Source organism: Oncorhynchus gorbuscha, linkage group LG06 (assembly GCF_021184085.1).
Source record: "Oncorhynchus gorbuscha isolate QuinsamMale2020 ecotype Even-year linkage group LG06, OgorEven_v1.0, whole genome shotgun sequence".
Taxonomy (NCBI): Eukaryota; Metazoa; Chordata; class Actinopteri; order Salmoniformes; family Salmonidae; genus Oncorhynchus; species Oncorhynchus gorbuscha.
Window position 1 is genome coordinate 10,549,960 of NC_060178.1, and position 23,180 is coordinate 10,573,139.

General features: G+C 47.6%; 1 protein-coding gene across 1 annotated transcript in view; it reads left to right on the plus strand.

The window, feature by feature from the left end:
* Nucleotides 1–22,973, plus strand: part of LOC124037512 (unconventional myosin-IXAa-like) — a 342,685-nt gene extending 319,712 nt beyond the window's left edge. Inside the window, exons 41-43 of the mRNA XM_046352288.1 lie at nt 9,806–10,002; nt 19,449–19,591; nt 21,131–22,973. Coding sequence (XP_046208244.1) covers nt 9,806–10,002; nt 19,449–19,591; nt 21,131–21,534 — 744 coding nt within the window. The 3' untranslated portion in view covers nt 21,535–22,973. The remainder of the gene's footprint in view (nt 1–9,805; nt 10,003–19,448; nt 19,592–21,130) is intronic.
* The last annotated feature ends 207 nt before the right edge of the window (nt 22,974–23,180 follow it).

A 23,180-nucleotide genomic window follows, 5' to 3' on the forward strand; every position in this document is an offset into this window, starting at 1 on the left:
CTGTGGTGCTGTCAATCAACCAGTCCTGTTAGCCCATTTATCTGTGGTGCTGTCAATCAACCAGTCCTGTTAGCCCATTTGTCTGTGGTGCTGTCAATCAACCAGTCCTGTTAGCCCATTTGTCTGTGGTGCTGACAGTCAGTTCTGCATACCCTCACAATGCCATCTCTTCTTTTTTCTCTCTCTCAATCCTTCTCTCCCTCCTCTATCTCCGTCCTCTCTCACTGTCCTTCTCTCTTTCCCCTTCCTTCTCTCTTTCCCTCCTCTCTGTCCTCTCTCAATCTCCTCTCCCACCTCTCTCTCCCTCCTTCTCGCTCTCTCAATCTCCTCTCTTTCTCCCTCCCCTCTCTCCCTTCTTCTCCCTCTCCCTCCTCTGTCCCCTCTCTCCCTTCTCTCTCTCTCTCTCTCTCTCTCTCTCTCTCTCTCTCTCCTCTCGGTCCTTCTCACTGTCCCTCTCCCCTCTCGGTCCTTCTCGCTGTCCCTCTGTCTGTCTTCATCCTCCCTTTCTCTTTATATTTATTTTCCACAGAACATTGTCTTTGTGTCATACTCAGCTTGTCACGTACAATGGGTTCAGAAACTATTCAGTCTCCTTCCCTCTTTCCACATTTTGTTACGTTACAGCTTTATTATTCTAAAATAAATGTTTTACTTAATCTTCACACAATACCCCATAATGACATCACAATACACCATAATGACATCACAATACCCCATAATGACATCACAATACCCCACAATGAGTAAAACCTTTTTTTGAAACATTTTTGCACATAAAAAAAGACCATCTCTGCAGCACTCCACCAATCAGGCCTTTATGGTAGAGTGGCCAAATGGAAGCCACTCTTCAGTAAAAGGCACATGACAGCCCGCGTTGAGTTTGTCAAAAGGCACCTAAAGGATTCTCTGACCATGAGAAACAATAATCTCTGGTCTGATGAAACCAAGATCGAACACTTTGTCTTGAATGCCAAGCGCCAAGGCACCATCCCTACGGTCAAGCATGGGGGTGGCAGCATCATGCTGTGGGGATGGTTTTCAAAGGCAAAGCCTGGGAGACTAGTCAGGATCGAGGGAAAGATGAACGGAGAAAAGTACAGAGATCCAGAGTGCTCAGGACCTCAGACTGGGGCGAAGGTTCACCTTCCAACAGGTCAACGACCCTAAGCACATAGCCAATTGGCTTTGGGACGAGTCTCTGAATGTCCTTTAGTGGCCCAGCCAGAGCCCGGACTTGAACCCAATTAAACATCTTTGGAGAGACCTGAAAATATCTGTGCAACGATGCTCCACATCCAACCTGACAGAGTTTGAGAGGATCTGCAGAGAAGAATGAGAGAAACTCCCCAAATACAGGTGTGCCAAGCTTGTAGCGTAATACCCAAGATGACTCAAAGCTGTAATCGTTGCCAAAGGTGCTTCAACAGAGTACTGAGTAAAGGGTCTGAATACTTACACTTCTGTTCAAAAGTTGGGGGTCACTTAGAAATGTCCATGTTTTTTAAAGAAAAGCAAATTTTTTGCCCATTAAAATAGCATCACATTGATCAGAAATACAGTGTAGACATGGTTAATGTTGTAAATTACTATTGAAGCTAGAAACGGCAGATTTTTTAAAAGGAATATTTACATAGGCGTACAGAGCCCCATTATCGGCAACCATCACTCCTGTATTCCAATGGCACGTTGTGTTAGCTAATCCAAGTTTATCATTTTACAAGGCTAATTGGTCATTAGAAAACCCTTTTGCAATTATGTTAGCACAGCTGAAAACTGTTGTTCTGATGAAAGATGCAATAAAACTGGCCTTCTTTAGACTAGTTGAGTATCTGGAGCAATCAGAATTTGTGGGTTCGATTACAGGCTCAAAATGGCCAGAAACAGAAGAACTTTCTTCTGAAACTAGTTAGTCTATTCTTGTTCTGAAAAAATGAAGGCTATTCCATGCAAGAAATTGCCAAGAAACTGAAGATCTGTTACAATGCTGTGTCCTACTCCCTTCACAGAACAGCGCAAACTGTCTCTAACCAGAGTAGAAAGAGGAGTGGGCGGTCCTGGTGCACAACTGAGCAAGAGGACAAGTACATTAGTGTCTAGTTTGAGAAACAGACGTCTCACAAGTCATCAACTGGCAGCTTCATTAAATAGTACCCGTAAAATACCAGTCTCAATGTCAGCAGTGAAGAGGCGACTTCGGGATGCTGGCCTTCTAGGCAGAGTTCCTCTGTCCAGTGTCTGTGTTCTTTTGCCCGTCTTAATCTTTTATTTGTATTGGCCAGTCTGAGATATGGCTTTTTCTTTGTATCTCTGCCTAGAAGACCAGCATCCTGGAGTCGCCGCTTGACTGTTGACGTTGAGGTGTTAAAAAACATTTCTAAAAACCTGTTTTTGCTTTGACATTATTTTCATGCATGTTAACATTAGAAGCCTCCTCCCTAAGTTTGTTTCATTCACTGCTTTAGCACCCTCTGCCAACCCGGATGTCCTAGCCGTGTCTGAATCCTGGCTTAGGAAGACCACCAAAAACCCTGAAATTTTCATCCCTAACCATAACATTTTCTGACAAGATAGAACTGCCAAAGGGGGCGGTGTTGCAATCTACTGCAGAGATAGCCTGCAGAATTCTGTCTTCCTATCCAGGTCTGTACTCAAACAATCGAGCTTCCTACTTTTAAAAATCCACCTTTCCAGAAACAAGTGTCTAATCATTGCCGCTTGATATAGACCACCCTCTGTCCCCAGCTGTGCCCTGGACACCATATGTAAATTGATTGCCCCCCATCTATCTTCAGAGTTCGTGCTGCTAGGTGACCTAAACTGGGACATGCTTAACACCCTGGCCATCCTACAATCTAAGCTTGATGCCCTCAATCTCACACAAATTATAAATGTACCCATCAGGTACAACCCCAAATCCGTAAACACGGGCACCCTCATAGATATCATCCTAAGCAACTTGCCCTCCAAATACACCTCTCCTGTTTTCAACCAAGATCTCAGCGATCACTGCCTCATTGCCTGCATCCGTAATGGGTCTGCGGTCAAACGACCTCCACTCATCACTGTCAAACGCTCCCTAAAACACTTCAGCGAGCAGGCCTTTCTAATCGACCTGGCCCGGGTATCCTGGAAGGATATTGACCTCATCCCGTCAGTAGAGGATGCCTGGTTATTCTTTAAAAGTGCCATCCTCACCATCTTAAGTAAGCATGCCCCATTCAAAAATGTAGAACCAGGAACAGATATAGCCCTTTGTTCTCTCCAGACCTGACTGCCCTTGACCAGCACAAAAACATTCTGTGGCATTTTGCATTAGCATCGATTAGCCCCCACGACATGCAACATTTCGAGGAAGTCAGGAACCAATATACACAGGCAGTTAGGAAAGCTGAGGCTAGCTTTTTCAAGCAGAAATGTGCATCCTGTAGCACAAACTTAAAAAGGTTCTGGGACACTGTAAATAGCCCATCTGTAAATAGCCCATCCAAATACCTCATCCCCCTACTGTATTTATTTATTTATCCTGCTCGTTTGCACCCCAGTATCTCTACTTGCACATTCATCTTCTGCACATCTACCATTCCAGTGTGTAATTGCTAATTTGTAATTACTTCGCCACCATGGTCTATTTATTGCCTTACCTCCCTTATCCTACCTCATTTGCACACATTGTATTTAGACTTTTTCCACTGTATTATTGACGGTATGTTTGTTTATTCCATGTATAACTCTGTGTTGTTGTATGTGTCGAACTGCTTTGCTTTATCTTGGCCAGGTCACAGATGCAAATGAGAATGTTATGCAGGTGAATGAGGACCCAAAAGCGACTTGGCGAAAACAGAGTCTTTATTCCAGTAAAGGATATAAGCAATACTCCTGGACAATCAGAGCAGAAAACAAAACATAAAAAACTTAATTCCACTCGTAGTGACGAGGACAGACTGGAGACTCGACCATTAACTGTAGGTTGCCTCGGGAAGGCACCGACCGTAGCAGACTCAGACACCTGCTCACACGCAGCATCTGAGGGAAACAAGACACGACAGGGCGAGACAAAGACACAGCACGGCGAACATCATACAATGATCCGACAGGACAGAAACGGAAAACAAGGGGAGAAATAGGGACTCTAATCAGAGGGCAAGATACGGAACAGGTGTGAAAAGACTAGATGATTGAGTAGGGGAATAGGAACAGCTGGGAGCAGGAACGGAACGATAGAGAGAAGAGAGAGAGGGAGGGAGAGAGAAAAAGGGAACGAACCTAATAAGACCAGCAGGGGGAAACGAACAGAAGGGAAAGCAAAATGACAACACAATATAAGACAAAACATGACAGAGAACTTGTTCTCAACTAGCCTACCTGGTTAAATAAAGGTGTTCTCAACTAGCCTACCTGGTTAAATAAAGATGTTCTCAACTAGCCTACCTGGTTAAATAAAGGTGTTCTCAACTAGCCTACCTGGTTAAATAAAGGTGTTCTCAACTAGTCTACCTGGTTAAATAAAGGTGTTCTCAACTAGCCTACCTGGTTAAATAAAGGTGTTCTCAACTAGCCTACCTGGTTAAATAAAGGTGTTCTCAACTAGCCTACCTGGTTAAATAAAGGTGTTCTCAACTAGCCTACCTGGTTAAATAAAGGTGAAATAAAATAAATGATAGGGTATTGGTTGTGTGCGTATATTGATGAGAGCAAAAAAAAATGTAATCAATTTTAGAATAAGGCTGTAATGTAACAAAATGTGGAAAAAGTCTAGGGGTCTGAATACTTTGCAAATGCACACCGATGGCACCATTGATTTGTAATAAATATCCACCTTTAATTTATTATGTGTTAATACAAACAGTTCTATGATGAATGTATTATGACTGTCAACGGTCATTACTAGGTCACGTGATCGAAATGAGAGCTGTGGTTGGTTCATTGGACAGATAGGCAGAGGAGTGCTTAGTGTCTGTTAACAATGAGATCTGTGGTTGGTTCGTTGGATAGATAGGCAGAGTAGTGGTTGGTTCGTTGGACAGATAGGCAGAGTAGTCGGTTTGTTCGTTGGACAGATGGGCAGAGCAGTGGTTGGTTCGTTGGACAGATGGGAAAAGCAGTGGTTGGTTCGTTGGACAAATAGGCAGAGCAGTGGTTGGTTCGTTGGACAGATGGGCAGAGCAGTGGTTGGTTCGTTGGACAGATGGGCAGAGCAGTGGTTGGTTCGTTGGACAAATAGGCAGAGCAGTGGTTGGTTTGTTGGACAGATGGGCAGAGCAGTGGTTGGTTCGTTGGACAGATTGGCAGAGCAGTGGTTGGTTTGTTGGACAGATGGGCAGAGCAGTGGTTGGTTCGTTGGACAAATAGGCAGAGCAGTGGTTGGTTCGTTGGACAGATGGGAAGAGCAGTGGTTGGTTCGTTGGACAGATGGGCAGAGCAGTGGTTGGTTCGTTGGACAAATAGGCAGAGCAGTGGTTGGTTCGTTGGACAGATTGGTAGAGCAGTGGTTGGTTCGTTGGACAGATGGCAGAGCAGTGGTTGGTTTGTTGGACAGATGGGCAGAGCAGTGGTTAGTTCGTTGGACAGATGGGCAGAGCAGTGGTTAGTTCATTGGACAGATAGGCAGAGCAGTGGTTGGTTCGTTGGACGGATGGGCAGAGCAGTGGTTGGTTCGTTGGACAGATGGGCAGAGCAGTGGTTGGTTCGTTGGACAGATGGGCAGAGCAGTGGTTGGTTCGTTGGACAAATAGGCAGAGCAGTGGTTGGTTCGTTGGACAGATTGGTAGAGCAGTGGTTGGTTCGTTGGACAGATAGGCAGAGCAGTGGTTGGTTCGTTGGACAGATGGGCAGAGCAGTGGTTGGTTCGTTGGACAGATGGGCAGAGCAGTGGTTGGTTCGTTGGACAGATGGGCAGAGCAGTGGTTGGTTCATTGGACAAATAGGCAGAGCAGTGGTTGGTTCGTTGGACAGATTGGTAGAGCAGTGGTTGGTTCGTTGGACAGATGGCAGAGCAGTGGTTGGTTTGTTGGACAGATGGGCAGAGCAGTGGTTAGTTCGTTGGACAAATAGGCAGAGCAGTGGTTGGTTCGTTGGACAGATGGGCAGAGCAGTGGTAGGTTCGTTGGACAGATAGGCAGAGCAGTGGTTGATTCGTTGGATAGATGGGCAGAGCGGTGGTTGGTTCGTTGGACAGATAGGCAGAGCGGTGGTTGGTTTGTTGGACAGATATGCAGAGCGGTGGTTGGTTCGTTGGACAGATAGGCAGAGCAGTGGTTAATGCCGTTGAGCAGATAGGCAGAGCAGTGGTTGGTTCATTGGACAGATAAGGAGAGCAGTGGTTGGTTTCTGTTAGCATGCTTTGTTTAATTTCTGTTTTGAAGTGTTGCATCCCGACCAAACCAAACCCAACCAAATATTTTTTTAATATGTTTTTGCTTCACAACATAATAACACTCAGCCTAACACAGGTCAAAAGGTCATGACTATGTGCGCGTGCGTGTCCGCTACAGTTTGTTGGTTTTATAACACTCGTGAAGTAGCTTTGTCATAACGCTGCATAAAAATAGTCAAGAAAAATATGCACATCACTTTATAAATGACCCTCGTCAACCGTATCACTGTATAAATTACCCTCGTCAACTGTATCACTGTATAAATGACCCTCGTCAACCGTATCATTCACATTTACATTTAAGTCATTTAGCAGACGCTCTTATCCAGAGCGACTTACAAATTGGTGCATTCACCTTATGACATCCAGTGGAACAGTCACTTTACAATAGTGCATCTAAATCTTAAAGGGGGGGGTGAGAGGGATTACTTATCCTATCCTAGGTATTCCTTAAAGAGGTGGGGTTTCAGGTGTCTCCGGAAGGTGGTGATTGACTCCGCTGTCCTGGCGTCGTGAGGGAGTTTGTTCCACCATTGGGGGGCCAGCGCAGCGAACAGTTTTGACTGGGCTGAGCGGGAGCTGTACTTCCTCAGTGGTAGGGAGGCGAGCAGGCCAGAGGTGGATGAACGCAGTGCCCTTGTTTGGGTGTAGGGCCTGATCAGAGCCTGGAGGTACTGAGGTGCCGTTCCCCTCACAGCTCCGTAGGCAAGCACCATGGTCTTGTAGCGGATGCGAGCTTCAACTGGAAGCCAGTGGAGAGAACGGAGGAGCGGGGTGACGTGAGAGAACTTGGGAAGGTTGAACACCAGACGGGCTGCGGCGTTCTGGATGAGTTGAAGGGGTTTAATGGCACAGGCAGGGAGCCCAGCCAACAGCGAGTTGCAGTAATCCAGACGGGAGATGACAAGTGCCTGGATTAGGACCTGCGCCGCTTCCTGTGTGAGACAGGGTCGTACTCTGCGGATGTTGTAGAGCATGAACCTACAGGAACGGGCCACCGCCTTGATGTTGGTTGAGAACGACAGGGTGTTGTCCAGGATCACGCCAAGGTTCTTGGCGCTCTGGGAGGAGGACACAATGGAGTTGTCAACCGTGATGGCGAGATCATGGAACGGGCAGTCCTTCCCCGGGAGGAAGAGCAGCTCCGTCTTGCCGAGGTTCAGCTTGAGGTGGTGATCCGTCATCCACACTGATATGTCTGCCAGACATGCAGAGATGCGATTCGCCACCTGGTCGTCGGAAGGGGGAAAGGAGAAGATTAATTGTGTGTCGTCTGCATAACAATGATAGGAGAGACCATGTGAGGTTATGACAGAACCAAGTGACTTGGTGTATAGCGAGAATAGGAGAGGGCCAAGAACAGAGCCCTGGGGGACACCAGTGGTGAGAGCGCGTGGTGAGGAGACAGATTCTCGCCACGCCACCTGGTAGGAGCGGCCTGTCAGGTAGGACGCAATCCAAGCGTGGGCCCCGCTGGAAATGCCCAACTCGGAGAGGGTGGAGAGGAGGATCTGATGGTTCACAGTATCGAAGGCAGCCGATAGATCTAGAAGGATGAGAGCAGAGGAGAGAGAGTTAGCTTTAGCAGTGCGGAGCGTCTCCGTGATACAGAGGAGAGCAGTCTCAGTTGAATGACTAGTCTTGAAACCTGACTGATTTGGATCAAGAAGGTCATTCAGAGAGAGATAGCGGGAGAGCTGGCCAAGGACGGCACGTTCAAGAGTTTTGGAGAGAAAAGAAAGAAGGGATACTGGTCTGTAATTGTTGACATCGGAGGGATCGAGTGTAGGTTTTTTCAGAAGGGGTGCAACTCTCGCTCTCTTGAAGACGGAAGGGACGTAGCCAGCGGTCAGGGATGAGTTGATGAGCGAGGTGAGGTAAGGGAGAAGGTCTCCGGAAATGGTCTGGAGAAGAGAGGAGGGGATAGGGTCAAGCGGGCAGGTTGTTGGGCGGCCGGCCGTCACAAGACGCGAGATTTCATCTGGAGAGAGAGGGGAGAAAGAGGTCAGAGCACAGGGTAGGGCAGTGTGAGCAGAACCAGCGGTGTCGTTTGACTTAGCAAACGAGGATCGGATGTCGTCGACCTTCTTTTCAAAATGGTTGACGAAGTCATCTGCAGAGAGGGAGGAGGGGGGAGGAGGATTCAGGAGGGAGGAGAAGGTGGCAAAGAGCTTCCTAGGGTTAGAGGCAGATGCTTGGAATTTAGCGTGGTAGAAAGTGGCTTTAGCAGCAGAGACAGAGGAGGAAAATGTAGAGAGGAGGGAGTGAAAGGATGCCAGGTCCGCAGGGAGGCGAGTTTTCCTCCATTTCCGCTCGGCTGCCCGGAGCCCTCGTCAACTGTATAAATGACCCTCGTCAACTGTATCACTGTATAAATGACCCTCGTCAACTGTATCACTGTATAAATGACCCTCGTCAACTGTATCACTGTATAAATGACCCTCGTCAACCCTATCACTGTATAAATGACCCTCGTCATCCGTATCACTATATAAATGACCCTCGTCAACTGTATCACTGTATAAATGACCCTCGTCAACCGTATCACTGTATAAATGACCCTCGTCAACCGTATCACTGTATAAATGACCCTCGTCAACCGTATCACAGTTTAAATGACCCTCGTCAACCGTATCACTGTATAAATGACCCTCGTCAACCGTATCACTGTATAAATGACCCTCGTCAACCGTATCACTGTATAAATGACCCTCGTCAACCGTATCCACAGTATAAATGACCCTCGTCAACCGTATCACTGTATAAATGACCCTCGTCAACCGTATCACAGTATAAATTACCCTCGTCAACCGTATCACTGTATAAATGACCCTCGTCAACCGCATCACTGTATAAATGACCCTCGTCAACCGTATCACTGCATAAATGACCCTCGTCAACCGTATCATTGTTTAAATGACCCTCGTCAACCGTATCACTGTATAAATGACCCTCGTCAACCGTATCACTGCATAAATGACCCTCGTCAACCGTATCACTGTATAAATGACCCTCGTCAACTCTTTTCACTGTTTAAATGACCCTCGTCAACTATATCACTGTATAAATGACCCTCGTCAACTATATCACTGTTTAAATGACCCTCGTCAACTCTTTTCACTGTTTAAATGACCCTCGTCAACTATGTCACACATTGAGTTTTCTGTCCAACTATATTGAACACTCATGTCTCAGGCTGTCTCCACTGTGTGTGTCGTTAGTAGAAACAATAATCATGACACTGAGTCCGATGTGAACCATTAGATCAGCCTCTATCCTAACTAATAGCCCATTGTAGCCTAGCCTAATAGCTTAGCCTAGCCTAATAGCTTAGCCTATCTAATTCTATCCTATCTAGTGACCTAGCCTAGTCTAGATGATTTTTATAGCCTAGCTTCTATCCTAACTAGCTTTGTGTCCTGTGTCCTATAGGGCAAAGGTCGTCTGCGGAGGGGTAGCAGCCACCACACGCCCTCCCCGCCCCTCAGCCCCAGAGTGCTCCCGGTTGTGGACGGGGAGAGTGCAGAGGAGGAGAGGGCAGAGCCAGGGCTGACAGAACAGCAGCAGGCCACCATGCAGCAGGAAGAGAGGGTCCTCACGGAGCAGATTGAGGGCCTGCAGAGAGAGAAGTGAGCCTGATTGTCCCTTATTATTAACAGTATTCACACGTCACTATACTCTACTAAAACTCTAATACTCTAGAACTCTGGAACAACTCTAGTACTCTAGAACAACTCCAGTACTCTAGAACTCTAGAACTCTAGTACTCTAGAACTCTAGTACTCTAGAACAACTCTAGTAATAATAATAATACTCTAGAACAACTCTAGAACTCTAGTACTCTAGAACAACTCTAGTACTCTAGAACAACTCTAGTACTCTAGAACTCTAGTACTCTAGAACTCTAGTACTCTAGGGCTCTTTCTCAAAAATCAAAGTACAGTAAAGCAGTGGTCAGAAACCTTTTCTGACTCAAGATCACTTTCTGAGTCAAAATCCAAGCTGAGATTTACCGCTCCGATTTAAACGTAAGCCTTTGCAACATTAACCAATTAAAAACAGTTCTGTATCAATAATGTTTGTGCAGTAGGCTATAGGCCCAATACATTTTCACTGCATATTGGCTTTGCTTGAATTGCCCTGCCAATGCATTGTTCAGACCATTTAAATAAATATGTATTTCAAAATTTGAGATGTGCAATATGATCACACTGGTAATAGATCAGTTGTTGTATTTACTTGTAGGACACAGCTGAGTGACTCACGTTTAAATAATGTACTTTTTATTGTTATTTTACTGGGCTGATGGTGCCCGCACCTGATGGTCAGTCTCAGCGGAGGGAGAGAGCAGCAGACTGAGGGTCCGTCTCAGCGGAGGGAGAGAGCAGCAGACTGAGGGTCAGTCTCAGTGGAGGGAGAGAGCAGCAGACTGAGGGTCAGTCTCAGCGGAGGGAGAGAGCAACAGACTGAGGGTCCGTCTCAGAGGAGGGAGAGAGCAGCAGAATGAGGGTCAGTCTCAGCAGAGGGAGAGAGCAGCAGACTGAGGGTCAGTCTCAGCGGAGGGAGAGAGCAGCAGACTGAGGGTCAGTCTCAGCGGAGGGAGAGAGCAGCAGACAGACAGCAGAGGGTCAGTCTCAGCGGAGGGAGAGAGCAGGAGAGGGTCAGTCTCAGAGCAGCAGACTGAGGGTCAGCAGACTGAGGGTCAGTCTCAGCGGAGGGAGAGAGCAGCAGACTGAGGGTCAGTCTCAGCGGAGGGAGAGAGCAGCAGACTGAGGGTCAGTCTCAGCGGAGGGAGAGAGCAGCAGACTGAGGGTCAGTCTCAGCGGAGGGTCAGTCTCAGAGCAGCAGACTGACTGAGGTCAGGCGGAGGAGAGAGCAGCAGACTGAGGGTCAGTCTCAGCGGAGGGAGAGAGCAGCAGACTGAGGGTCAGTCTCAGCGGAGGGAGAGGCAGACTGAGGGTCAGTCTCAGCGGAGGGAGAGAGCAGCAGACTGAGGGTCAGTCTCAGCGGAGGGAGAGAGCAGCAGACTGAGGGTCAGTCTCAGCAGTCAGACTGAGGGTCAGTCTCAGCGGAGGGAGAGAGCAGCAGACTGAGGGACTCAGTCTCAGCGGAGGGAGAGAGCAGCAGACTGAGGGTCAGTCTCAGCAGAGGGAGAGAGCAGCAGACTGAGGGTCAGTCTCAGCGGAGGGAGAGAGCAGCAGACTGACAGTCTCAGCGGAGGGAGAGCAGACAGTCTCAGCAGGGAGAGAGCAGCAGACTGAGGGTCAGTCTCAGTGGAGGGAGAGAGCAGCAGACTGAGGGTCAGTCTCAGCGGAGGGAGAGAGCAACAGACTGAGGGTCCGTCTCAGAGGAGGGAGAGAGCAGCAGAATGAGGGTCAGTCTCAGCAGAGGGAGAGAGCAGCAGACTGAGGGTCAGTCTCAGCGGAGGGAGAGAGCAGCAGACTGAGGGTCAGTCTCAGCGGAGGGTCTCAGAGAGCAGCAGACTGAGGGTCAGTCTCAGCGGAGGGAGAGAGCAGCAGACTGAGGGTCAGTCTCAGCGGAGGGTCAGTCTCAGCGGAGCAGCAGACTGAGGGTCAGTCTCAGCGGAGGGAGAGAGCAGCAGACTGAGGGTCAGTCTCAGCGGAGGGAGAGAGCAGCAGACTGAGGGTCAGTCTCAGCGGAGGGAGAGAGCAGCAGACTGAGGGTCAGTCTCAGCGGAGGGAGAGAGCAGCAGACTGAGGGTCAGTCTCAGCGGAGGGAGAGAGCAGCAGACTGAGGGTCAGTCTAAGCGGAGGGAGAGAGCAGCAGACTGAGGGTCAGTCTCAGCGGAGGGAGAGAGCAGCACACCGAGGAGCAGACTGAGGGTCAGACTGAGGGTCAGTCTCAGGGTCAGTCTCGGCGGAGGGAGAGAACAGCAGACTGAGGGTCAGTCTCAGCGGAGGGAGAGAGCAGCAGACTGAGGGTCAGTCTCAGCGGAGGGAGAGAGCAGCAGACTGAGGGTCAGTCTAAGCGGAGGGAGAGAGCAGCAGACTGAGGGTCAGTCTCAGCGGAGGGAGAGAGCAGCAGACTGAGGGTCAGTCTCAGCGGAGGGAGAGAGGAGGGTCAGTCTAGCAGGGAGAGAGCAGACTGAGGGTCAGTCTCAGCGGAGGGAGAGAGCAGCAGACTGAGGGTCAGTCTCAGCGGAGGGAGAGAGCAGCACACTGAGGAGCAGACTGAGGGTCAGACTGAGGGTCAGTCTCAGCGGAGGGAGAGAACAGCAGACTGAGGGTCAGTCTCAGCGAAGGGAGAGAGCAGCAGACTGAGGGTCAATCTCAGCGGAGGGAGAGAGCAGCAGACTGAGGGTCAGTCTCAGCGGAGGGAGAGAGCAGCAGACTGAGGGTCAGTCTCAGCAGAGGGAGAGAGCAGCAGACTGAGGGTCAGTCTCAGCAGAGGGAGAGAGCAGCAGACTGAGGGTCAGTCTCAGCAGAGGGAGAGAGCAGCAGACTGAGGGTCAGTCTAAGCGGAGGGAGAGAGCAGCAGACTGAGGGTCAGTCTCAGCAGAGGGAGAGAGCAACAGACTGAGGGTCAGTCTCAGCAGACTGAGGGTCAGTCTCAGCAGAGAGAGAGAGCAGCAGACTGAGGGTCAGTCTCAGCGGAGGGAGAGAGCAGCAGACTGAGGGTCAGTCTCAGTGGAGGGAGAGAGCAGCAGACTGAGGGTCAGTCTCAGCGGAGGGAGAGAGCAACAGACTGAGGGTCAGTCTCAGCAGACTGAGGGTCCATCTCTCTACATCCATCCACTCTCTCTTTCCTCCACTGACACTGACCAAAAAGGACCGTCTTCCAGCTGATAGGGAAACTCGAGTCGCACCGCATTACTTCTGCCTCGTGCACAAATTCATGTTGTTACTCCTATGAACTGAGGAAGTGAAATATTCCTCTATATTAAAAAAGACCCAAGCCGCTAATAATAATAACAACCTAAGGCTATAGATACACTTTTCTACTCATTCATTACAGCTGGTTACAGAGCGAGTGGAGAAGCTCATTTTATGACTTATAAAAGTGTTGACAGTGCTGAGGGAAAACTTAAATATGAACTCACTCATGAAAACGGCAACTCTCTGCTGTATTCGTTGACAGTCTCTCTCTAGTCATGGAACACAAGGCTTTATTGTTGGGTTTTTTACAGAAATGTTTGGCGATCGACTAGGAATTCCTTGGCGAATGACCGGTTGGTGACCACTTCAGTAATGTATATTGTCTTGGGAACAACTTTGTTGATAACAAGAGAAAGAGCCTAGTTCTGCTCAATGAGTAATTCTGTAGACAGGGTAATATATAATAACAATAATATATGCGTCATTTAGCAGATGGTGATATATATGTCATTTAGCAGACGGTAATATATGCGTCATTTAGCAGATGGTGATATATATGTCATTTAGCAGATGGTAATATATGTCATTTAGCAGATGGTGATATATATGTCATTTAGCAGACGGTATTATATGTCATTTAGCAGATGGTAATACATGTCATTTAGCAGATGGTAATATATGTTATTTAGCAGATGGTAATACATGTCATTTAGCAGATGGTGATATATATGTCATTTAGCAGATGGTAATATATGCGTCATTTAGCAGATGGTAATATATATGTTATTTAGCAGATGGTAATATATATGTTATTTAGCAGATGGTAATATATGTCATTTAGCAGATGGTAATATATATGTCATTTAGCAGATTGTAATATATATGTTATTTAGCAGATGGTAATATATATGTTATTTAGCAGATGGTAATATATATGTCATTTAGCAGATGGTAATATATATGTTATTTAGCAGATGGTAATATATGTCATTTAGCAGATGGTAATATATGCGTCATTTAGCAGATGGTAATATATATGTTATTTAGCAGATGGTAATATATGTCATTTAGCAGATGGTAATATATGCGTCATTTAGCAGATGGTAATATATATGTTATTTAGCAGATGGTAATATGTCATTTAGCAGATGGTAATATATGTTATTTAGCAGATGGTAATACATGTAATTTAGCAGATGGTAATATATACATCATTTAGCAGATGGTAATATATATGTTATTTAGCAGATGGTAATATATGTAATTTAGCAGATGGTAATTTATATGTCACTTAGCAGATGGTAATATATATCTGTCATTTATCAGATGGTAATATATATGTCATTTAGCAGATGGTAATATATGTCATTTAGAAGATGGTAATATATATGTCATTTAGCAGATGTTAATATATATGTCATTTAGCAGATGGTAATATATGCGTCATTTAGCAGATGGTAATATATGCGTCATTTAGCAGATGGTAATACAGTGCCTTGTAAAAGTATTCATTCCCCTTGGCATTTTTCCTATTTTGTTGCCTTATAACCTGTAATTTAAATGTATTTTTATTTTGACTTCATGTAATGGACAGACACAAAATAGTCCGAATTGGTGAAGTGAAGTGTAACGTCGTTCGTCTGTTGAATGAAGAGAGTCAGACCGAAATGCAGCGTGTAGGTTACTCATGACTTTAATGAAGGAATATCGCGGTACATGAAATAACTGTATATGAAAACAACAAACGAAACGTGAAACCTATTACAGCCTATCTGGTGACTACAACACTAAGACAGGAACAAACACCCACAAAATACAACGCGAAAGTCAGGCTGTCTAAATACGGTTCTCAATCGGAGACAACGACAAGCACCTGACTCTGATTGAGAATCGCCCCAGGCAGCCAAGCCTAACTAGACACACCCCTAATCATACACAATCCCAATTACTACAAACCCCAATACGAAACACAACATATAAACCCATGTCACACCCTGGCTTACCCAAACATATACCAAAAACACAAAATATAATGACCAAGGCATGACATGAAGTTTTAAATAATGACTTGTTTCAAAAAAATGTAAAAAATGTATAAATATGGAAAAGTAGTGTGTGCGTATGTATTCACCCCCTTTGCTATAAAACCCCTAAATCAGATCTGGAGCAACCAATTACCTTCAGAAGTCACATCATTATTTAAATAATCTGTGTGCAATCTAAGTGTCACATGATCTGTCACCTGATCTCAGTATATATACACCTGTTCTGAAAGGCCCCAGAGTCTGCAACACCACTAAGCAAGGGGCAACTCTCTTTCGACAAACGAAGAACGCCGTTACAGAATCACCCATCACACACGGACCGAGTGGCATGGTAACAGGCAGCGACAGCAGGAGCAGCAAAAGGAGGATGAATTATTCGGAGAATGGACATGGGAAGACGTGTTGGATGGTAAAGGTTGTTACACTTGGGAGGAGATACTGGCCGGAAGAGATCGCATCCCATGGGAACAGGTGGAGGCACTTAGGAGAGCAGAGGCAGCAGGAGATAGGAGCCGACGATACGAGGGAACACGGTTGGCAAGGAAGCCCGAAAAGCAGCCCCAAAAATGTATTCGGGGGGGGGGGGCTCAGAGGGAGAGTGGCTGAGTCAGGAGATAGACCTGAGCCAACTCTCCTTGTTTATCGTGAGGAGCCAAAGAGGAGACCAGAACCAGAGCCGGTGTTAGAGGTGAGCGAAGCAAAGACTGTGAAGGAGCTAATGGGAAAAGTGGAGGAGAGAGTAATGAGGGAGTTGCTAGTATGGTGCTATAGGTACGATATTCGTCCGACGGAGCGTGTCGGGATTTGATGGCACCTGGGTTAGCGCTCCATATTCGTCCTGAGGTGCGTGTTAGTCGGCTGGTGAAAAATGTGCCAGCCTCACGCACCAGGCCTCCTGTGCACATCTCTAGTCTTGCACGTCCTGTGCCAACACTGCTCTCAAGATCTCCAGTACGCCTTCACGGTCTAGCCCACCCTGTGCCACCTCCACACACCAGCCCTCCGGTGGCAGCTCCCCGCACCAGGCTTCCTGTGCGTGTCCTCGGCCCAGTACCACCAGTGCCAGCACCACGCATCAGGCCTACAGTGCACCTCGCCTCTCCTGCGCTGCCGGAGCCTCCCGCCTGTTCAGCGCTATCAGAGCCTTCCTCCAATACAGCGCTGCTGGAGTCTCCTGTCTGTTCAGCGCTATCAGAGCCTTTCTCCTCTTCTGCGCTACCGGAGTCTCCCGCCTGCTCAGCGCTTCTAGAGCCTCCAGCCTGCATGAAGCAGCCAGAGCTGTCAGTCTGTATGAAGCAGCCAGAGCTATCAGTCTGCATGAAGCAGCCAGAGCTGTCAGTCTGTATGAAGCAGCCAGAGCTATCAGTCTGCATGAAGCAGCCAGAGATGTCAGTCTGTATGAAGCAGCCAGAGCTGTCAGTCTGTATGAAGCAGCCAGAGCTGTCAGTCTGCAAAGAGCTGCCAGTCTGCAAAGAGCTGCCAGTCTGCAAGGAGCTGTCAGTCTGCAAGGAGCTGTCAGCCTGCATGGAGCAGCCAGAGCTGTCAGTCTGCAAGGAGCTGTCAGTCTGCAAAGAGCTGCCAGTCTGCAAGGAGCTGTCAGTCTGCAAGGAGCTGCCAGTCTGCAAGGAGCTGTCAGTCTGGAAGGAGCTGTCAGTCTGCAGGGAGCTGTCAGCCTGCATGGAGCAGCTAGAGCTGTCAGTCTGGAAGGAGCTGCCAGTCTGCAAGGAGCTGCCAGTCTGCAAGGAGCAGCCAGAGCTGTCAGTCTGCCATGATCTTCTAGATCTGCCAGTCAACCAGATTCTTCCAGATCTGCCAGTCAACCAGTCTCTTCCAGATCTGCCAGTCAACCAGTCTCTTCCAGATCTGCTAGTCAACCAGTCTCTTCCAGATCTGCTAGTCAACCAGTCTCTTCCAGATCTGCTAGTCAACCAGAATCTTCCAGATCCGCCAGCCAGCCAGGATCTACCGGAGCCTACTACCTGCCTGAGCTTCATCTCAGTACTGGGCTTCCTCTCAGTACTGGGCTTCCTCTCAGTGCTGGGCTTTCTCTCAGTGCTGGGCTTTCTCTCAGTACTGGGCTGCCCCTCAGTTCCGGGCTGCCCCTCAGTTCTGAGCTGCCCCTCAGTCCCGAGCTGCCCCTCAGTCCCGAGCTGCCCCTCAGTCCCGAGCTGCCTCAGTCCCGAGCCGCCCCTCAGTCCCGAGCTGCCCCTCAGTCACGAGCTGCCCCTCAGTCCAGTGGGGTTCTGGGTGAGGACTATTCGGCCATGGTCGGCGGCGAGGGTGAATTATCCCAGGACGCGAAGGGGAGGAACTATGACATTAATGGAGTGGGGTCCACGTCCCGAGCCAGAACCGCCACCATGGACAGATGCCCACCCGGACCCTCCCTATGCTCTTGAGGTGCGTCCCGGAGTCCGCACCTTAGGGGGGGGGGTTCTGTCACGCCTTGGTCATTATATTTTGTGTTTTTGGTATATGTTTGGGTAAGCCAGGGTGTGACATGGGTTTATATGTTGTGTTTTGTATTGGGGTTTTGTAGGCATTGGGATTGCGGCTGAGTAGGGGTGTAGCATAGGTTGGCTGCCTGAGGCGGTTCTCAATCAGAGTCAGGTGATTCTCGTTGTCTCTGATTGGGAACCGTATTTAGGTAGCCGGGGTTTCACTGTGTATTTGGTGGGTGATTGTTCCTGTCTCTGTGTAGTGTTCACCAGATAGGCTGTATTAGGTTTCACGATCCGTTTGTTGTTTTTGTATTTATTCAGTTATTTCTTGTATCGCGATTGTTTCATTAAAGACATGAGTAACCACCACGCTGCATTTCGGTCCGACTCTCTTTCGACAAACGAAGAACGCCATTACAAACACGTTTGATGTTCGCCAAGAGGCATGTGGGAGACTCCCCAAACATATGGAAGGTCCTCTGGTCAGACTATAATTGAGCTTTTTGGCCATCAAGGAAAATGCTATGTCTGGCGAAAACCCAGCACCTCTCATCACCCCAAGAACACTATCCAAGAACACCATATCATCCCAAGAACACCAATAACAATTTGACCCCCACAGGAAATATTCACTGGCAGTTATAGAAAGACCCATTTACTATATAACCATTGATTCTTGAAGAATATAACTTATAAATGCCTCAAATGTTTCAACTGCATTACACAGTGAAGCATGGTGGTGGCAGCATCATGCTGTGGAGATGTTTTTCATCGGCAGGGACTGGGAAACTGGTCAGAATTGAAGGAATGATGGATGGTGCTAAATACAGGGATATTCTTGAGGGAAACCTGTTTCAGTCTTCCAGAGATTTAAGCTGGGATGGAGGTTCACCTTCCAGCAGGACAATGACCCTAAGTGTACTGCTAAAGCAACACTTGAGTGGTTTAAGGGGAAACATTTAAATGTCTTGGAATGGCCTAGTCAAAGCTCAGACCTCAATCCAATTGAGAATCCGTGGTATGACTTAAAGGTTGCTACACACCAGCAGAACCCATCCAACAGCTTGAGCAGTTTTGCCTTGAAGAATGTGCAAAAATCTCAGTGGCTAGATGTGCCAAGCGTATAGAGACATACCCCGAGAGACTTGCAGCTGTAATTGTTGCATAAAGTGGATCTACAAAGTATTGACTTTGGGGGGGGGGGGTGAATAGTTATGCACGCTCAAGTTTTTCAGTTTTTTGTCTTAATTCTTGTTTGTTTCACAAGAAAAATGATTTTGCATCTTCAAAGTGGTATGCATGTTGTGTAAATCAAATGATACAAACCCCCCAAATATCTATTTTAATTCCAGGTTGTAAGGCAACAAAATAGGAAAAATGCCAAGGGGGGTGAATACTTTCACAAGTCACTGTATGTCATTCAGCAGATGGTTTTATCCAACGCGTCTTACATTCATGTGTCCATACATGATAGGCTAACCTGAAACAGGAAATACACATGGCAGACTGAGAAAAAGCGGGGCAAAAAACACACACAATACAGTAATCTGTGATTAAAGGGGCATCAGTCTATTCAATGTCAGTTACTCTAGTTTTGATAAGTGTGTGTGTGTGTGTGTGTGTGTGTGTGTGTGTGTGTGTGTGTGTGTGTGTGTGTGTGTGTGTGTGTGTGTGTGTGTGTGTGTGTGTGTGTGTGTGTGTGTGTGTGTGTGTGTGTGTGTGTGTGTGTGTGTGTGTGTGTGTGTGTGTGTAGGGAGGAGTTAACGTATGAGATGTTGATCTTGGAGCCGCGGGCGTCTGATGACGAGACTCTGGAGTCGGAAGCCTCGATAGGAACAGCAGACAGCTCTGAGAAACTCAACATGGACCCTGAAGGAGCCGCCTTCAACCCCTCTGGTGAGACTGGTGTGTGTGTGTGTAGTAAACACTTTTCTCTACCATGTAGGGAAGTAAAAGTGGATATCTAGTCAATTCTACAACTGACTGCATTCAACTGAAATGTGTCTTCCACACCAGAGAGGTGCGGGGGGCAGTTAAGTGCCCTGCAGAGTGACAGATTCTTTACCTTGTCGGTTCGGGATTCGAACCAGCAACCGTTCGGTTACTGACCCAACGCTCCTACCCACCAGGCTATCTGCCACCCCCCATGTACACTTTATACAAAAGTATGTGAACACCTCTTCAAATTAGTGAATTAGGCTATTTCAGCCACACCTGTTGCTGACAGGTGTATAAAATCTAGCACACCGCCATGCAATCTACATAGACAAACATTGGCAGTAGATTGGCCCGTACTGAAGAGCTCAGTGACTTTCTCAGTACAAGTCATAGTCATCCAACAAGTCAGTTCATCACATTTCTGCCCTGCTAGTGCTGCCCCAGTCAACTGTAAGTGCTGTTATTCTGAAGTGGAAACGTCTAGGAGGAACAACGGCTTAGCCGCGAAGTGGTAGGCCACTCAAGCTCACAGAATGGGACCGCCGAATGCTGAAGCGTAACAATTCTGTCCTCGGTTGCAACACTCCCTACCGTGTTCCAAACTGACTCTGGAAGCAACGTCAGCAGAAAAACTGTTCGTTGGGAGCTTCATGAAATGGATTTCCATGGCCGAGCAGCCGCACACAAGCCTAAGATCATCATGCGCAATGCCAAGCGTCGGCTGGAGAGGTGTAAAGCTCGCCGCCATTGGACTCTGGAGCATTGGAAACACGTTCTCTGGAGTGAGTCACGCTTCACCTTCTGGCACTCAAACAGACAAATCTGGGTTTGGCAGATGTCAGGAGAACGCTACCTGCCCCAACTGTAAAGTTTGGTGGAGGAAGAATAATGGTCAGTTCATTTTTTTCATGGTTCGGGCAAGGCCCTTTAGTTCCAGTGAAGGGAAATCGTAACACTACAACATACAATGGCATTCTAAACGATTCAATGCTTCTAACTTTGTAGCAACAGTTTGGTTAAAGTCCTTTTCTGTTTCAGCATGACAATACCCCCAGGCACAAAGAGAGGTCCATACAGAAATGGTTTGTTGAGATTGGTGTGGAAAAACTTGACTGGTCTGCACAGAGCCCTGACCTCAACTTCATCGCACAACTTTGGGATGAATTGGAACGAGTCAGACCTAATCGCCCAACATCTAATGCTCACTAATGCTCTTCTTGCTAAATGGAAGCAAGTCCCCGCAGGAATGTTCCAACATCTTGTGGAAAGCCTTCCCAGCAGAGTGGAGGCTGTTATAGCAGAATAGGGTGGGCCAACTCCATATTAATGCTCATGATTTTTGAATGAGATGTTCGACGAGCAGGTGTCCACATACTTTTAGTCATGAAGTGTATGTAGTATGTAACATGTATATATGTAACAAAAAAAGCGATTTTGTCCTTGGGAGGGGGTCGTGGCGGGGTGGATATATTTTTAAAACCCTAACCCTTTCAACAGGCACCTATCACTCCCGGAAGTCTGAAGCCAAGAGCCGCCGCTGCCTCCGGAGACAACCCGACTCGGTCGACTCCACCTCCTCCTCCTCTTCCTCCATTATACCTCAATCCCCCAACTACCGCTTCCGCTCCTCCTCCTCCGGCCCCCTAATCTCCTCCTGCTCCGGCCCCCTACTCTCCTCCTCCTCCGGCCCCCTACTCTCCTCCTGCTCCTTGGGCCTAGGAGCCCCCTTAGTGGAGTCCGAGGGGGACCCGAGTGGCACTGTGGGGGTGAAGAGTCGCCACCGGCTCAGGTTGAGTAGAAGCTCGCCACGTGAGGCACCTGAGGGCCACAGGAGGGAGTCAGACTTCAGCTCACTGCCCCAACAGCTGGTTCTGTATGGCAGTAACGAATTTATGGTATGAGGGAGAGTTGCAGTGGAGACAAGACATCCGAACCGCATTCCATCCTCCATACCAATAGTGTGTAAGGGGGGAAAGAGGGAGGGAGGAATTGAAACAGGGCTGGAATGGGTCATGTGGGCATCCATCTCGCACTGCTGTCCTTCTCTAGCTCTGCCCATCTCTATCCTCCTTCTCAGTGCCCGGAGGAACGCCACCCTTCCCATGATGCAGTTGGGTGCCGTCCTCTCGGCGGGAGAAGTGAAAGGTGATGGAGAAACAAAAAGAGAGATGGAATGATGAATGGATGAAAGAAGGAGGAAGCCTCAGAACTGAGATGGAGGACTGGCAGGGAGGCTGTAAAGGAATAAAACAGTGACTAAACAGCAGAAAGCAAGTGAGTGAGGAAAGGATGAGGGTAGCCGCCTTGACTCACCTGACCTTTGACTTCCAAGCCCCTCGACCCCTGCTGGAGCCTCGGGGGGCCAATGGGGGGCTGGAGATAAGAAAAGAGAGAAGCAAGTAGACAGCGCCTTCTTTTGAACGCAGGTCTACGGTGGCTTGAACCAGAGTCACTGACTGAGAGGACAATCGGCCATTTTGATACGAGCCACTCAGCTACTCTCCGGCCATTTTGATACAAGCTACTCAGCTACTCTCCGAGTCTTTTTGATACAAGCTACTCAGCTACTCTCCGGCCATTTTGATACAAGCTACTCAGCTACTCTCCGGGCCATTTTGATACAAGCTACTCAGCTACTCTCCGGGCCATTTTGATACAAGCTACTCAGCTACTTTCGCGTCCGCTTTCATGTTTACACAATACAACCTGTCCATGAGGTCGCATGCTCCTTCATGACACTTGTTTCCTATGCCAGTTAAAGAGACTATGGCGATGATGTGTTATAAATATGTATTATGTGACTTAATTGTTATGTTATTAAAAATATATAAATGGAAGGAACTCCAATGCTGGGGTCGTTCAATGTTTATAATAACCGTCTCTTATCCGGTATCTTTTGCAAAGGGAAGTGTGTGAGATTCAGGTTATGGTCTTGTTTGTTATTTGTTTGTTTGTGTTTTGTTGATTTTTAACACTGCAAAAAAAATTGTTTTACAGCATTTTCTGTCGCATACCCTAATGATCTCGACCCAGTGTTCAGTTAGTGCCACTTCTTCTCTTGTGGAACAAATACAATTCAACAGCAAGAGGCTGATGGCAGTCTATTCTGACACATAAATTACAACCATCACGCCACTGTTGCCATTGTGGTTGATACGGTGACAGTGGATTTTAATGTTTATCAGATATAATGCATTGTCATGCCTTTTCCACCATTGGTCTGTGTTCCCCCACAATCCTACGTTGATGTTACATTGATCCTACATTTGTTCTGAAACATCTGTGTTAAGAGTAACCAAATCAAGGCTCGATCTGTTTTTTTTGTTGTTTTTTTTGGGGGGGGGGGGGGTAAATTTCTTGCTGTTGTTATAGTTACCGTTGAAACTATTGTCACCTTAGAAGAAATCCTATCTGTACCAAGAGGGGGGGGGGGGTGCGTGCGTGCGTGCGTGGGCTTACAGGATGCAAATGTGTCTCTAAAAATGGCACAGAGATCATGTCTAAAAACCGGCTTTCGTAATTATGGGGTTATTGTGTGTAGATTGAT